We start from the raw sequence: 15,912 nt of genomic DNA, 5'->3' as shown, positions 1-15,912 counted from the left end.
TACGTAAAATTAAATATGAGAAATGATTAATGTGATAAATGAATAAAATGCAATAAACAACAAAAATAGTATTAATGTAAAGCAAATTTAATATGAAATACAATAAATGAGTAATGTTGAATAAAAGTATAATTGTTTCGATACAGTTTCTAAATTCATTCGCCGAGATTATGTGATATAGGCCAATGTTAATATTGATATATATTTGAAACAAAAATTACCCAAACGTACTATGCATATTAGTTAATATCTTACAACATTCGTCTTTTTTCTACACGCATTCTTATACCCGGTATGGGGGTCAACATAACTGCGTATGAAATAACGATTTTGTCCTGAGGATCCAAAGAGTAAACTTTAAAATTACGAAGAACATTTGCCAAAACCATTTTCATTTCAATCATGGCAAGTTTACTTCCTGTAAATAAATTATTTTAATAAAATATTTTTTTTTGTTTTTGTAATTATTCACTAATCACTTACCGAGACAATTTCGTGGCCCGGCAGAAAATGCCAGAAATGCATAAGGATGAAGATTTTTATAGTTTTCAGGCAGGAAACGGTCTGCATCGAACACTTCGGGATTTTCGTAAACAGAAGGATTATGATGGATGCCATAGATGTTTATGAAAAGAGTGGAATTTGCAGGCAACACGTAATTACCTATTTCAATGACAACTGTTTAATACTTCAAGTCAATAAAAAATATAAAAAATTATTGTTGAAAAACAAATTCCAAGATATCAAAAATTACTTATTTTCATTTCCGAGGAATTTTTTCTTCCAATAAAAGGAGTTGGAGGATAGATTCTCATCGACTCCTGAGAATTGCAATATATAAAACTAATCTTTAAGTGTATTTAAAGAAATCAAGAAGTTACCTTAATTACGCATTCTAAGTACGTCATTTTCGTCAGGTCATCGATAGTAATATCCCTATTCATATCGTTTATGAAAATTTCTTGCAATTCTAGATACACTTTCTCTTGTATTTCGTGGAATCTTCCCAAAAAATAAAGAGTCCATGACATGGCGTGGGAGGTTGTATCGTAACCCTGATATTAAAATATGTTGAAAAGAAATGTAAAATTGCTTTCTATATAATTGGCATTTGTAGTAAATTAAATACTGTATAATAAAGTTGTAAAATTAGAATATGGTATGCTCGAATACCGCTTTACTTTTATATTCCTACTATACCAGTTTACAATGCACAATCACATTTCTTGCAGCGAGTAGTTCATATATTTATTCGTACTATTTACGACAAAATATCAATAGTCTGATTTGTAGAGTTTACTGTTTTCTTTAATAAGATAATAGTCTAAAAGTTGTATCCGGCGTAAGTTTCGCTTAAAACATAGAGGAAAGAAAAAAAACGCGTCATTTTACTTGTTTCGAAATACAGGCATTTATGGATGAAGTCCAAAATAAATAATATTAATAGAACCGAGGATGGTTCCAACTGTTAACTCTTGCGAAACACGTAATTATTGGAGCTTAGCCCTAATTTTAAAGAAGTGAAGTGTTAGTAATGCAGTGTACAGTACATAGCAGTGTGAGATCAGCCGGGGGTACAATCCTAAAATAGATACCACTTACACGGCGACTAGTCGGTGAGACCAGTTATCTAAGTTTCAGATCACTAGATCTGATCTTAAAGTTTACATAGGAGGGCTGTAATAATTATGTTTAATGAGGATTAAAGACGGTGAAGTCTTTATCCCACGTCAGGATTCTGACATCAGTTTATCAGTTGTTTTACACGCGGATAAACACGCGAGGGGAAATCCTATTCCGATAATAATTGAGAGACATTTCTTTATAAAATAAACAAGAATAAATTTAATAAACCATAAACAACTAAAACTAATACAAAATAATATATAAATGAGAGATAATAAATGCGAAATTCAATCTATCAGTCAAGAGAAATACGGACTTATACTATTACCGATATGAAGTCGAGAGAGAGAGCTTACAAAATCATTTAAGAACATACAACCTGATCGTTGTCTTTAAACTTCGGCTCTGTATATGAAGTACTTGTTCACTCCTAGAATTCTCTGTCTCCTTTCCTCTGGAAAAATCAACTTAACTGGGTGTATTTCTAGACTCAATCCTTCGTATATTGTATGGCTCATAGCATAGGCGTTGGCCTTTAAGAGCAAATATGTATGGAGTCCTGACTCTTCTTGGTCTGTCGATGAACTCCTCGAATTCGGTTGAACATCCTCTATATCTTCTCACCTACGACCAATTATCAGTCGAGGCTTTATCCACGTGGACGGATGGGAAGGGGATGAAATGAGGGATTTAAATTTCCCATCGAAGCAAGATGTCTAGCAGATAATGGAAAAACAGAGAATGTTCTAACTTCCCTAGAAGGAAGTAGCATCTGTTATCTATCTTTTCCCACGCTAAAACATTATTTTTCTCACCCAAACGAAAGAATATTTTGTGACAATATTTAACATTATTAAATAATTATTAATTTTAGACGCAGGGGCTATTCAGATCTCACAGCAGCATAGATGAAAATTCGACGTAAATGGAAAGAGATTACAAAAAAAGTTACTAAAATTTCTAAAAGATTCATTATAACAATTCTGTTTATAATTTTAACACAATTAACAGAATAGAATGCGATACATGCACTCCTTTGCAAACGAAACTTCAGTTCCTCAATGAAACTAAAATTGATTATCTTTTATATCCAAAGTTTCTTTCTTTGGATATAAAACAAATTTAAAAATTTAAAAATATAAAAAGACAAAATTCAAAACTGCAAATTTTTAGATGTTGAAAAATTATAAATTAATCCGAAATTACAAATATTATTTTCTTTAACAATTAATTATGAATGAAATGTAATGATTTCACAAACATCTTAAATTAAATACAATTTCTAATTACAAGAAAGTAACTATAATTATTTTTGAAATAGGTTTTACGTTAATTATAATTTTTGTCGCCAAGTTAACTGTTTGTGGAATTACTTATATTTCAATACGTTGTTTAGAAAAAAATTACTTCAAAATAATGAATATAATATCATTGAAATACATGCGTGCACGATTATATAATTATTTCCGATTACACCTTTAATAAATTATGCCTACCGCAAAAATAAAGCCTTCCATATCTCTAATAACGTCTTTTTCCGATATTAAACCTTGTTTAACATGAAGATCTAACAGGGAATCGATAAGACGTTGTTTTGCTATCCTCTTTGGTTCCTCTTCATGTCGTGCATCTTTGTTTAAGAAATGTTGCTGCTGCATTTTTTTCATAAAATTTTCTTTTTTTCTCTTGAACACCTACGCATTAAATTAAATCACTAATTACTTAAGTCAAAACAAAAATTTCATTCACAAGTTGAGTTTACCATTTCGTCGAAACGATGAATTATTTCTACGTCCCTCTTGTAATTTTTTCCTATTTTAGTCGTAAAGAAAATTGGAAAAAACCAGTACATTGGATTTGCTATCCATTCAGGTAAAATTTTCAGAATTCTAAATCATAATATAAATTTATTAATATATCAAAAGAAAATTAATGCAAATTTACAGCTTGGGTAAATAATAAAATACTGTCAACTATTAAATCTACATAAATTTTAACATTATATATCTCATGTGTGAAACAGTATAGAATTTTTTTAAGTTCAAATAATTTAAAATTTTAAAATTTAATTTAAATTCATAAATTTGTGTAATTATTTCATATCGTAATTAATTTGTTTTTGAGAAATATTAGAAATAAGTTGCTGGACTGTATATTTTTATATTGTGATTGGATGTCTAAACGTTAAGTTTTCGCTATCATAAAGACTTCTTCTATAGTAGTGAGGCAACAGAAGAAAAACACAAAGATGGATAAATACTAGTTATTTTATTATAACCACGGTATGCTTTGTGGAAAGTTGATCTGTCAAACATTTGTCGTTGATGTTACAGATTTTCTCTCACGTGTACGAAATACGTGAAGTTTAAAACGATACATTTGATAATTAAATTAATTTGAAAATCTTTCATACATATTTAATGAACACGCTTAGAACCCGATACTTCTCTCTATGTATCTTTATTACCATCAGCACGTATAGCTAAAACACTTCATTTATAATGTGCAAACTTTTAATATTCGGTTAATTGATAAATAATCAAAATTATGAAGGTTTTCCTTCTACTGAAGTTGAACATTTTAAAAATTTCATCACATATAAACTAACTTTATATTATTTAATATAAATATTACATTTGTAAATATTATTCGAAAAATGAAAAAATATATCTGGAATTGAATTTTCCATACCTGTGCATTGCGGACACATATTCTTGATCGTCTGTAGTCTGAGAATGTAGAGAAACTCCTACTGCTATGTCTACATAGAAATAAATTGATATTTATATTTTTAAATAAATTAACATGCCTCGTTTGAAAATGATATTCACTTTCGGGAAGGCAAGACAAAACAAAATAGTTTCACAAAAATATATAGTACTGTACGAAACAGGAAAGTAATCAGTTAGGTCATACAAAATTGATTATAGTCAGCTTTAGTTCTCACTACTCTCGCTAGTCACAGATAGTGTTAATAAAAATTGCAGTTACACAAGAAAGAAAGTTGTCCAGCGTGTCAGAATTTCACACGAATAAATTCGTAATTATCGTGACACGTGTAAATGGTTGAAAAGTGTTTGAATTTCTGCCCCGGTTCATTGTTAATTTCGTTAAGAGAAGTTTAATAGCTTACTTTTGTTGAAGTGACATATATATGTATATGTTACCGCTAAAGCTCGGAAACTCGTTAATCTGCAGATTACCTAGCTAATCTGCAGATTAACTAGCGTGATCCGTTAAAGTTGTGAAAATTGTTCCATTTCTCAAATTACCTAGATAATTTGCAGAGTATCTAGGTAATCCGCACATTACCTACTAGGCACTCGATAAAGTGAAAATAAGATCTTTGCCACAAATAAATGTACCACAAATAAGTGTGCTTGTCGCAGAAACCAATTGGTATGAAATTCAAAGTGTCACTAATCTTTAGACTGCACAATTGGATAACGTTACCTATGGTGGGTAAATTGGCGCCTCGTCTCTAATTCCAGCAAACAGAAGAAAGGAAACTGTGGGGGAAGCACGTTCTGTCTTAACCTAACCTATTTTAATAAATTACCATAATTATTACCAACCAAATTATTAGAATAGGTTAGGTTAGGTTTGAACGTGCGTCCCCAGTTTCCTTTCTTCTGTTTGCTGGAATCAGAGACGAGCCGCCATTTTACTCATCATAGGTAACATTAACTGCAAAATTACATCATGCGATCACCAGAAAAAGTATGATAACTTTATTATTTTTCGTCTCCGGTCCAAAAGTAGGGTATCGTTGAAGTCGTCTCGGTTTCCTCAGTTCAGATAGATACTCAAAGTCCCGAAATTCCATAGGTGGTTATCTACATAATAATTTCTCTAATTGTATTAATATTTTAAATTGTTTGGTTTTTTTGTATGTTTTTTAATTGGTTGATGATCGATTCTATCAACTAATTTGTCCATTGTTTGATTGTATTAACTTGATTCTTTAGATATCGAAAATTAAATAAAGAACATTATGTTAATTTAAGCGTACAGAAAAGTTGCTGTTGTTTCAGCAAAGATCTTATTTTCACTTTACCGAGTGCCTAGTAGGTAATTTGCAGACTACCTAGATAATCTGCACATTGCCTAGGTAATTTGAAAAATAGAACAATTTTAGCAACTTTAACGGATCACGCTAGTTAATCTGCAGATTAACGAGTTTCCGAGCTTTAGCGGTAACATATATATATTATTATTATTTTTTTTAAATTCGTTTCATACTTTTTTTTCGTGATGAGCAATAATTAAAAAAATAAATATTTCATTTAATGTTTACGTATGAACAAATTGATATTTATAATTCTTAATTAAATATTTTACATTAGACTGTAATACCTGCAATTATATCGAGAGTGCAATATTTCATCCATTCCAGAATATCGAATATTTCATTCTTTTGCAATTGTTTGAGTTTTTCCACTAAGACGTTTGAATGCTCCATAAATACATTTTGATCATCTTTCACATTCCAAAGATGAAAATGTGGAGCTAAATATTTTCTTCTTCTTCTCCAATTATCACCAGAACTTTATTTAATTAAATTTAGAAAACTGTAAACAACGATATTTGAACTAAATATCAAATAATGTATTACCTGTACAGAATACTATTTTCTCCGAGAAGTGGCTTGAAGAAATCATATGTAGAATCCTTATTAATTAAACTATTGCCTTTTAACACTTCCTAAAGAACGTAATACTGTATATTTTCATTTGTAATGAATATATTACATAACTAGGTATGTTTGATTACCTTTGCAGATTCTGGATGAAAGAAAAACATTAATTTATATCCAAATGTGTTGAGACAGGCAACTTTCTCGTTTGGAAATAGCGTAGAGAGTCCAGTCAATAAATTTATAGCATCTGGAAAAATACGAAAAATATATATGTATTTATAAACAGTCAAATTACTCAATAAAATATTATTGACATACGTATCCCGATGAATGAATTGTGGTATTGCTGGTCACGTTGAGAAAATAGAATGTTTAACAAAACTGGTAAAATGGACACGGACGGAAGATTCATTTTTAACTTCTGGGCGTTGCCTTTATTTTCGGACAGATTAATGTCTGTTATGAAAATAAATAAAAAAATTAACGAACAATTATTTATTGTGACATCGAAAAAAAGACGAGCGAAAATTTTTTATTATATTTTTAATTTATATAATTTAAAATATATGCCCTCGTCTCAAATTAGTGATTACTTGCCCCTGTACGTTATAGTTTTTCTTTAACAACAGAGTAATACCTGTCATCTATCTAATGCCTTTCAGGAGAAAATATTTGAATTAAAATAGTATGATTTCCGCTAAATGGGATGAATTTAAGCGACTTGTCACTCTGCATAAGTAATTTTTCTTTTGTTCTAAAATCCCTTTTACTTTGGGGACGACGTTTAACTTTCTGCATGTACCGGTCAAAGTTAAATTTGAAACTTCACAACCCGTCATTTTAAAAATTCTATTAACATGAAAAATTTCGTTAAAATCAGTGGAATAATTATTTATCAAGACGTGTTTCTGCACTTCTTAACTTAAGTGCTTGTCACAATAATAAGAAGATTCACAGCTTCACAGTAATATATATAGACTCTAATAGTAAATATATCGTTACAAAAACACTGTAATGTAAATGAAAAGAAAATATTAGAATAAAAAATTATTTTAATCTGGCAGATTGCCCTAGAATTTTGTAGTAGTTTGAATGCTTGGATTTGGCAATTTAAAATACTTATAATTTATTACTACTTTATTTACGTCGAATGCGCATAATAGTAATATTAGAAAATAAAAAAGAAAATGAAAACCAAATAACTGATTAGTGAGTTACAGGATTTATCAACCTGCATTCACATGTTTGGTATTCAGCAAAGTATTTGAACAAGTGTTTATTACTTGTTGAGCATACACGTATATACGAGTATCTGTCGATCATCTGCTTATAATGAAAAGTGTTTGTACGAAATCTAAAAATTCGACAATTCTGAAGCAATAATTTGTGCCGCTCCTTGTACTTATGAGCATTTCATATCTGTCAATGGAAATAACGAGCCAAAAGGTAGATAATGATGACTGGTAACACTTAAACAAAGATGAAAATTATTAAGAAACAAATGTCTAGTCTAATAATATTAATACTTTAAAAAATAAAAATATAAAAAATACTTTTACATAGATAATTCTCGAACGCTTTGCAGTTACTAAAAGAAAATCGTAAATAAAGCATTAGAAATTCAAACCGAACGTTAAAACTCAAGCAACCAGTAGCTTTCCCAGCAACATTAAGTAAAATTGAGAATATTAATGAAACTAGCCATAACAAAGATAAACGAGACGTACCGGCACTCGAAAGATGTAATTTCAATTATCAGAATCCAACGTTTATTCCTGTATTTATCTATTATTTAATATTCTTTTGTATTAAACGAAGTAAATGTGCATAACACAACCGACAAAAATGCGTTTTAAGTAATTGTAAAGATTCGATGCTAATAGATTAAAAGGAATAGCAAAACATGACTTCACTTGGTAGAGGATCGACCAATAGAATGTTAATATTTAAACATTGGGCTTATAATTTTATAAATTCTCGGTACAGTATTTAGAAATAAAACCTACAAAGAGACCAAAAACAGGTGGTCGGTTGTTCAAAAAACTTTTAAGCGTACGCAGACATTTTCTAGATTTTCTGCTAGCTTCGTGTCGCGAAAATTCCTCTCGTTGTAAATCGAGTCGATATTGCGGAATTTGGAATTGTCAAAATGATCTAAGGAATTATTGAAAGTTCAGCACTTCCGTACTGTTCATCGTGGAAACTAAGTATAAATAATTTAAATTTCATCGAAATCGGTTAGTTGGTCTTGGAGAAATTAATGATCAAATTTGGCATTTTAACATTAAACGTGTTGCTGAGTTCTACTATAGAGCTCTGTAGCGCTGCCGATTCACTTCTTTCGTGTTAAGTTAAATATATTTTAAAAATTAAAAAACAAAAAATATTAATTTTTGGCTTACCACCAAAACAACTGAAATATAAGATGCAATAAAAATGTTTTTAATGAATGATTATAGCAAACGCATGATCAACAACTGGATTAATAATAGAAAAACTAATAAACAGAAACATGAAAGCAACAATCCCACTCACGAATTTTTTAAAATTCCGTATGAACAAATTATCTTTGAAAGAATCAAATTTAAATAAAACAAATATGGTATAATTTTAATGCCCTAAAAATTCCTAGTTTGAATAGGCAGATAAACGCTCATGATAATGATAATAATTATATATGAGACCAGAGAAATGTAATTTACAAACTCGGTTTAACGAACACATATTCGTGATGAAATATAATAATAGTCGCTCGGCTATTGCTGTTCATTATAACAGTGAATGTTGCCAAATTATTACAAACACCATTAAAATTGCTAACAAAGAATCCAGTATACATAATAGAAGATGGTATGAACGTTTATGAATACTAAAAAACAAAGACAGGATGATAAATAATACACTAATACTGGTAAAAAATTACATGAAACATAGTATCTATAGTAAACATGCTGTTACGATTTTACTGTAAATAAGTTTATCATGTTATTGTTTTAAAGGTGCACTTAGTTTTTACTTCATCATTCTATTTTATTGTTTTAATGATAAAACACTTTTCAATGTCACGGTTTTAAGTGTTATTGTTTTAACAGTGTACTTTTTTTATGTATATTGTTTGCCTGTATTGCTACTTTATGTATCGTATCTACTAGCAGTTCANTTTAACCCAAACAATTATAAATTTGTGTAATTATTTCATATCGTAATTAATTTGTTTTTGAGAAATATTAGAAATAAGTTGCTGGACTGTATATTTTTATATTGTGATTGGATGTCTAAACGTTAAGTTTTCGCTATCATAAAGACTTCTTCTATAGTAGTGAGGCAACAGAAGAAAAACACAAAGATGGATAAATACTAGTTATTTTATTATAACCACGGTATGCTTTGTGGAAAGTTGATCTGTCAAACATTTGTCGTTGATGTTACAGATTTTCTCTCACGTGTACGAAATACGTGAAGTTTAAAACGATACATTTGATAATTAAATTAATTTGAAAATCTTTCATACATATTTAATGAACACGCTTAGAACCCGATACTTCTCTCTATGTATCTTTATTACCATCAGCACGTATAGCTAAAACACTTCATTTATAATGTGCAAACTTTTAATATTCGGTTAATTGATAAATAATCAAAATTATGAAGGTTTTCCTTCTACTGAAGTTGAACATTTTAAAAATTTCATCACATATAAACTAACTTTATATTATTTAATATAAATATTACATTTGTAAATATTATTCGAAAAATGAAAAAATATATCTGGAATTGAATTTTCCATACCTGTGCATTGCGGACACATATTCTTGATCGTCTGTAGTCTGAGAATGTAGAGAAACTCCTACTGCTATGTCTACATAGAAATAAATTGATATTTATATTTTTAAATAAATTAACATGCCTCGTTTGAAAATGATATTCACTTTCGGGAAGGCAAGACAAAACAAAATAGTTTCACAAAAATATATAGTACTGTACGAAACAGGAAAGTAATCAGTTAGGTCATACAAAATTGATTATAGTCAGCTTTAGTTCTCACTACTCTCGCTAGTCACAGATAGTGTTAATAAAAATTGCAGTTACACAAGAAAGAAAGTTGTCCAGCGTGTCAGAATTTCACACGAATAAATTCGTAATTATCGTGACACGTGTAAATGGTTGAAAAGTGTTTGAATTTCTGCCCCGGTTCATTGTTAATTTCGTTAAGAGAAGTTTAATAGCTTACTTTTGTTGAAGTGACATATATATGTATATGTTACCGCTAAAGCTCGGAAACTCGTTAATCTGCAGATTACCTAGCTAATCTGCAGATTAACTAGCGTGATCCGTTAAAGTTGTGAAAATTGTTCCATTTCTCAAATTACCTAGATAATTTGCAGAGTATCTAGGTAATCCGCACATTACCTACTAGGCACTCGATAAAGTGAAAATAAGATCTTTGCCACAAATAAATGTACCACAAATAAGTGTGCTTGTCGCAGAAACCAATTGGTATGAAATTCAAAGTGTCACTAATCTTTAGACTGCACAATTGGATAACGTTACCTATGGTGGGTAAATTGGCGCCTCGTCTCTAATTCCAGCAAACAGAAGAAAGGAAACTGTGGGGGAAGCACGTTCTGTCTTAACCTAACCTATTTTAATAAATTACCATAATTATTACCAACCAAATTATTAGAATAGGTTAGGTTAGGTTTGAACGTGCGTCCCCAGTTTCCTTTCTTCTGTTTGCTGGAATCAGAGACGAGCCGCCATTTTACTCATCATAGGTAACATTAACTGCAAAATTACATCATGCGATCACCAGAAAAAGTATGATAACTTTATTATTTTTCGTCTCCGGTCCAAAAGTAGGGTATCGTTGAAGTCGTCTCGGTTTCCTCAGTTCAGATAGATACTCAAAGTCCCGAAATTCCATAGGTGGTTATCTACATAATAATTTCTCTAATTGTATTAATATTTTAAATTGTTTGGTTTTTTTGTATGTTTTTTAATTGGTTGATGATCGATTCTATCAACTAATTTGTCCATTGTTTGATTGTATTAACTTGATTCTTTAGATATCGAAAATTAAATAAAGAACATTATGTTAATTTAAGCGTACAGAAAAGTTGCTGTTGTTTCAGCAAAGATCTTATTTTCACTTTACCGAGTGCCTAGTAGGTAATTTGCAGACTACCTAGATAATCTGCACATTGCCTAGGTAATTTGAAAAATAGAACAATTTTAGCAACTTTAACGGATCACGCTAGTTAATCTGCAGATTAACGAGTTTCCGAGCTTTAGCGGTAACATATATATATTATTATTATTTTTTTTAAATTCGTTTCATACTTTTTTTTCGTGATGAGCAATAATTAAAAAAATAAATATTTCATTTAATGTTTACGTATGAACAAATTGATATTTATAATTCTTAATTAAATATTTTACATTAGACTGTAATACCTGCAATTATATCGAGAGTGCAATATTTCATCCATTCCAGAATATCGAATATTTCATTCTTTTGCAATTGTTTGAGTTTTTCCACTAAGACGTTTGAATGCTCCATAAATACATTTTGATCATCTTTCACATTCCAAAGATGAAAATGTGGAGCTAAATATTTTCTTCTTCTTCTCCAATTATCACCAGAACTTTATTTAATTAAATTTAGAAAACTGTAAACAACGATATTTGAACTAAATATCAAATAATGTATTACCTGTACAGAATACTATTTTCTCCGAGAAGTGGCTTGAAGAAATCATATGTAGAATCCTTATTAATTAAACTATTGCCTTTTAACACTTCCTAAAGAACGTAATACTGTATATTTTCATTTGTAATGAATATATTACATAACTAGGTATGTTTGATTACCTTTGCAGATTCTGGATGAAAGAAAAACATTAATTTATATCCAAATGTGTTGAGACAGGCAACTTTCTCGTTTGGAAATAGCGTAGAGAGTCCAGTCAATAAATTTATAGCATCTGGAAAAATACGAAAAATATATATGTATTTATAAACAGTCAAATTACTCAATAAAATATTATTGACATACGTATCCCGATGAATGAATTGTGGTATTGCTGGTCACGTTGAGAAAATAGAATGTTTAACAAAACTGGTAAAATGGACACGGACGGAAGATTCATTTTTAACTTCTGGGCGTTGCCTTTATTTTCGGACAGATTAATGTCTGTTATGAAAATAAATAAAAAAATTAACGAACAATTATTTATTGTGACATCGAAAAAAAGACGAGCGAAAATTTTTTATTATATTTTTAATTTATATAATTTAAAATATATGCCCTCGTCTCAAATTAGTGATTACTTGCCCCTGTACGTTATAGTTTTTCTTTAACAACAGAGTAATACCTGTCATCTATCTAATGCCTTTCAGGAGAAAATATTTGAATTAAAATAGTATGATTTCCGCTAAATGGGATGAATTTAAGCGACTTGTCACTCTGCATAAGTAATTTTTCTTTTGTTCTAAAATCCCTTTTACTTTGGGGACGACGTTTAACTTTCTGCATGTACCGGTCAAAGTTAAATTTGAAACTTCACAACCCGTCATTTTAAAAATTCTATTAACATGAAAAATTTCGTTAAAATCAGTGGAATAATTATTTATCAAGACGTGTTTCTGCACTTCTTAACTTAAGTGCTTGTCACAATAATAAGAAGATTCACAGCTTCACAGTAATATATATAGACTCTAATAGTAAATATATCGTTACAAAAACACTGTAATGTAAATGAAAAGAAAATATTAGAATAAAAAATTATTTTAATCTGGCAGATTGCCCTAGAATTTTGTAGTAGTTTGAATGCTTGGATTTGGCAATTTAAAATACTTATAATTTATTACTACTTTATTTACGTCGAATGCGCATAATAGTAATATTAGAAAATAAAAAAGAAAATGAATACCAAATAACTGATTAGTGAGTTACAGGATTTATCAACCTGCATTCACATGTTTGGTATTCAGCAAAGTATTTGAACAAGTGTTTATTACTTGTTGAGCATACACGTATATACGAGTATCTGTCGATCATCTGCTTATAATGAAAAGTGTTTGTACGAAATCTAAAAATTCGACAATTCTGAAGCAATAATTTGTGCCGCTCCTTGTACTTATGAGCATTTCATATCTGTCAATGGAAATAACGAGCCAAAAGGTAGATAATGATGACTGGTAACACTTAAACAAAGATGAAAATTATTAAGAAACAAATGTCTAGTCTAATAATATTAATACTTTAAAAAATAAAAATATAAAAAATACTTTTACATAGATAATTCTCGAACGCTTTGCAGTTACTAAAAGAAAATCGTAAATAAAGCATTAGAAATTCAAACCGAACGTTAAAACTCAAGCAACCAGTAGCTTTCCCAGCAACATTAAGTAAAATTGAGAATATTAATGAAACTAGCCATAACAAAGATAAACGAGACGTACCGGCACTCGAAAGATGTAATTTCAATTATCAGAATCCAACGTTTATTCCTGTATTTATCTATTATTTAATATTCTTTTGTATTAAACGAAGTAAATGTGCATAACACAACCGACAAAAATGCGTTTTAAGTAATTGTAAAGATTCGATGCTAATAGATTAAAAGGAATAGCAAAACATGACTTCACTTGGTAGAGGATCGACCAATAGAATGTTAATATTTAAACATTGGGCTTATAATTTTATAAATTCTCGGTACAGTATTTAGAAATAAAACCTACAAAGAGACCAAAAACAGGTGGTCGGTTGTTCAAAAAACTTTTAAGCGTACGCAGACATTTTCTAGATTTTCTGCTAGCTTCGTGTCGCGAAAATTCCTCTCGTTGTAAATCGAGTCGATATTGCGGAATTTGGAATTGTCAAAATGATCTAAGGAATTATTGAAAGTTCAGCACTTCCGTACTGTTCATCGTGGAAACTAAGTATAAATAATTTAAATTTCATCGAAATCGGTTAGTTGGTCTTGGAGAAATTAATGATCAAATTTGGCATTTTAACATTAAACGTGTTGCTGAGTTCTACTATAGAGCTCTGTAGCGCTGCCGATTCACTTCTTTCGTGTTAAGTTAAATATATTTTAAAAATTAAAAAACAAAAAATATTAATTTTTGGCTTACCACCAAAACAACTGAAATATAAGATGCAATAAAAATGTTTTTAATGAATGATTATAGCAAACGCATGATCAACAACTGGATTAATAATAGAAAAACTAATAAACAGAAACATGAAAGCAACAATCCCACTCACGAATTTTTTAAAATTCCGTATGAACAAATTATCTTTGAAAGAATCAAATTTAAATAAAACAAATATGGTATAATTTTAATGCCCTAAAAATTCCTAGTTTGAATAGGCAGATAAACGCTCATGATAATGATAATAATTATATATGAGACCAGAGAAATGTAATTTACAAACTCGGTTTAACGAACACATATTCGTGATGAAATATAATAATAGTCGCTCGGCTATTGCTGTTCATTATAACAGTGAATGTTGCCAAATTATTACAAACACCATTAAAATTGCTAACAAAGAATCCAGTATACATAATAGAAGATGGTATGAACGTTTATGAATACTAAAAAACAAAGACAGGATGATAAATAATACACTAATACTGGTAAAAAATTACATGAAACATAGTATCTATAGTAAACATGCTGTTACGATTTTACTGTAAATAAGTTTATCATGTTATTGTTTTAAAGGTGCACTTAGTTTTTACTTCATCATTCTATTTTATTGTTTTAATGATAAAACACTTTTCAATGTCACGGTTTTAAGTGTTATTGTTTTAACAGTGTACTTTTTTTATGTATATTGTTTGCCTGTATTGCTACTTTATGTATCGTATCTACTACAAGTTCACAATTTTTACACGTTCTTATATGTGTCGTTCCTGCAAATCATTAACATTCTAACTACAGTAGACCCCTATACCACGGGTTTCTATAATACGATTCCTATAAGATGGCAAAAAATAGCGATAGTATCAGTAGTATAGAAATGATGCATTCTGGGGTACAAAAATTAATTAGTATATAAATTTTTGTATTATATCGAAATAAAGACCGATACAGTATAGATTATATTTTAATTTGTATAAGAATTTAATATAAAAAACCGATAACACAACATCGAAACTCGCGCCCTCTATATTACAACTTTTAAAACTTCGAGTGAGTTTTTAAAAAAACGATTTGCTCTTAAAGAAAAATATGATTGGCTGTTAGTTTTTAACGAAGATGTGATTGGTTAGTATTTTATATAAGTTACTTTTTTAAAGAGAATTAGTTTTATATTTAAGGTGTAATCATGGGGATGTACGGTTTTCTGGTTACTTACGGAGACTATAAAATATACTCATCTTCTTCAATTCTGTACCGTACTTTGGACGCTTGCGTTTCTGCGGTAAAAAATTTCTCGTTCGATGTTCCCGATAATTTTCCATTTATCCTCCGCTATTTCAAAGTCAAAGATATTTGGAAAGGAGAAGGAAAATACGGTTTTATAATTGTTGGTGAGGATGGAGGAATTAACGAAGTATGTAATGGATTATACGGTTCGTTCGAACGGTGTGCGGAAGATATGAGAGAAATATGTTTAGAAAATGATAAGA

General features: G+C 29.7%; 2 protein-coding genes across 2 annotated transcripts in view; both read right to left on the bottom strand.

Annotated features, from left to right (window-relative positions):
- Nucleotides 1–84: 84 nt before the first annotated feature.
- On the bottom strand, nt 85–6,726 carry LOC111633067 (cytochrome P450 4C1-like). Its single transcript, XM_023377594.1, has 11 exons — nt 6,584–6,726; nt 6,400–6,512; nt 6,242–6,330; nt 5,983–6,173; nt 4,318–4,387; nt 3,389–3,515; nt 3,123–3,320; nt 882–1,055; nt 755–821; nt 484–663; nt 85–418 (listed from the first exon to the last, which is right to left on the bottom strand). The coding sequence occupies exons 1-11, from the start codon at nt 6,675–6,677 to the stop codon at nt 252–254; spliced, it is 1,470 nt and encodes a 489-aa protein (XP_023233362.1). The 5' UTR covers nt 6,678–6,726; the 3' UTR covers nt 85–251.
- Nucleotides 6,727–8,419: 1,693 nt separating this feature from the next.
- The window catches only part of LOC111633049 (probable cytochrome P450 4s3), a 27,055-nt gene continuing 19,562 nt past the window's right edge, over nt 8,420–15,912 (bottom strand). The window contains exons 2-7 of the mRNA XM_023377578.1: nt 12,321–12,458; nt 12,137–12,249; nt 11,979–12,067; nt 11,720–11,910; nt 10,055–10,124; nt 8,420–8,468 (exon numbers count right to left, since the gene is read on the bottom strand). Coding sequence (XP_023233346.1) covers nt 8,420–8,468; nt 10,055–10,124; nt 11,720–11,910; nt 11,979–12,067; nt 12,137–12,249; nt 12,321–12,458 — 650 coding nt within the window. The remainder of the gene's footprint in view (nt 8,469–10,054; nt 10,125–11,719; nt 11,911–11,978; nt 12,068–12,136; nt 12,250–12,320; nt 12,459–15,912) is intronic.

The sequence above is a fragment of the Centruroides sculpturatus genome, unplaced genomic scaffold, assembly GCF_000671375.1.
Source record: "Centruroides sculpturatus isolate CEXI.00-Female unplaced genomic scaffold, Cexi_2.0 scaffold772, whole genome shotgun sequence".
NCBI classification, from domain to species: domain Eukaryota; kingdom Metazoa; phylum Arthropoda; class Arachnida; order Scorpiones; family Buthidae; genus Centruroides; species Centruroides sculpturatus.
This window is presented reverse-complemented; position numbering and strand designations above follow the sequence as displayed.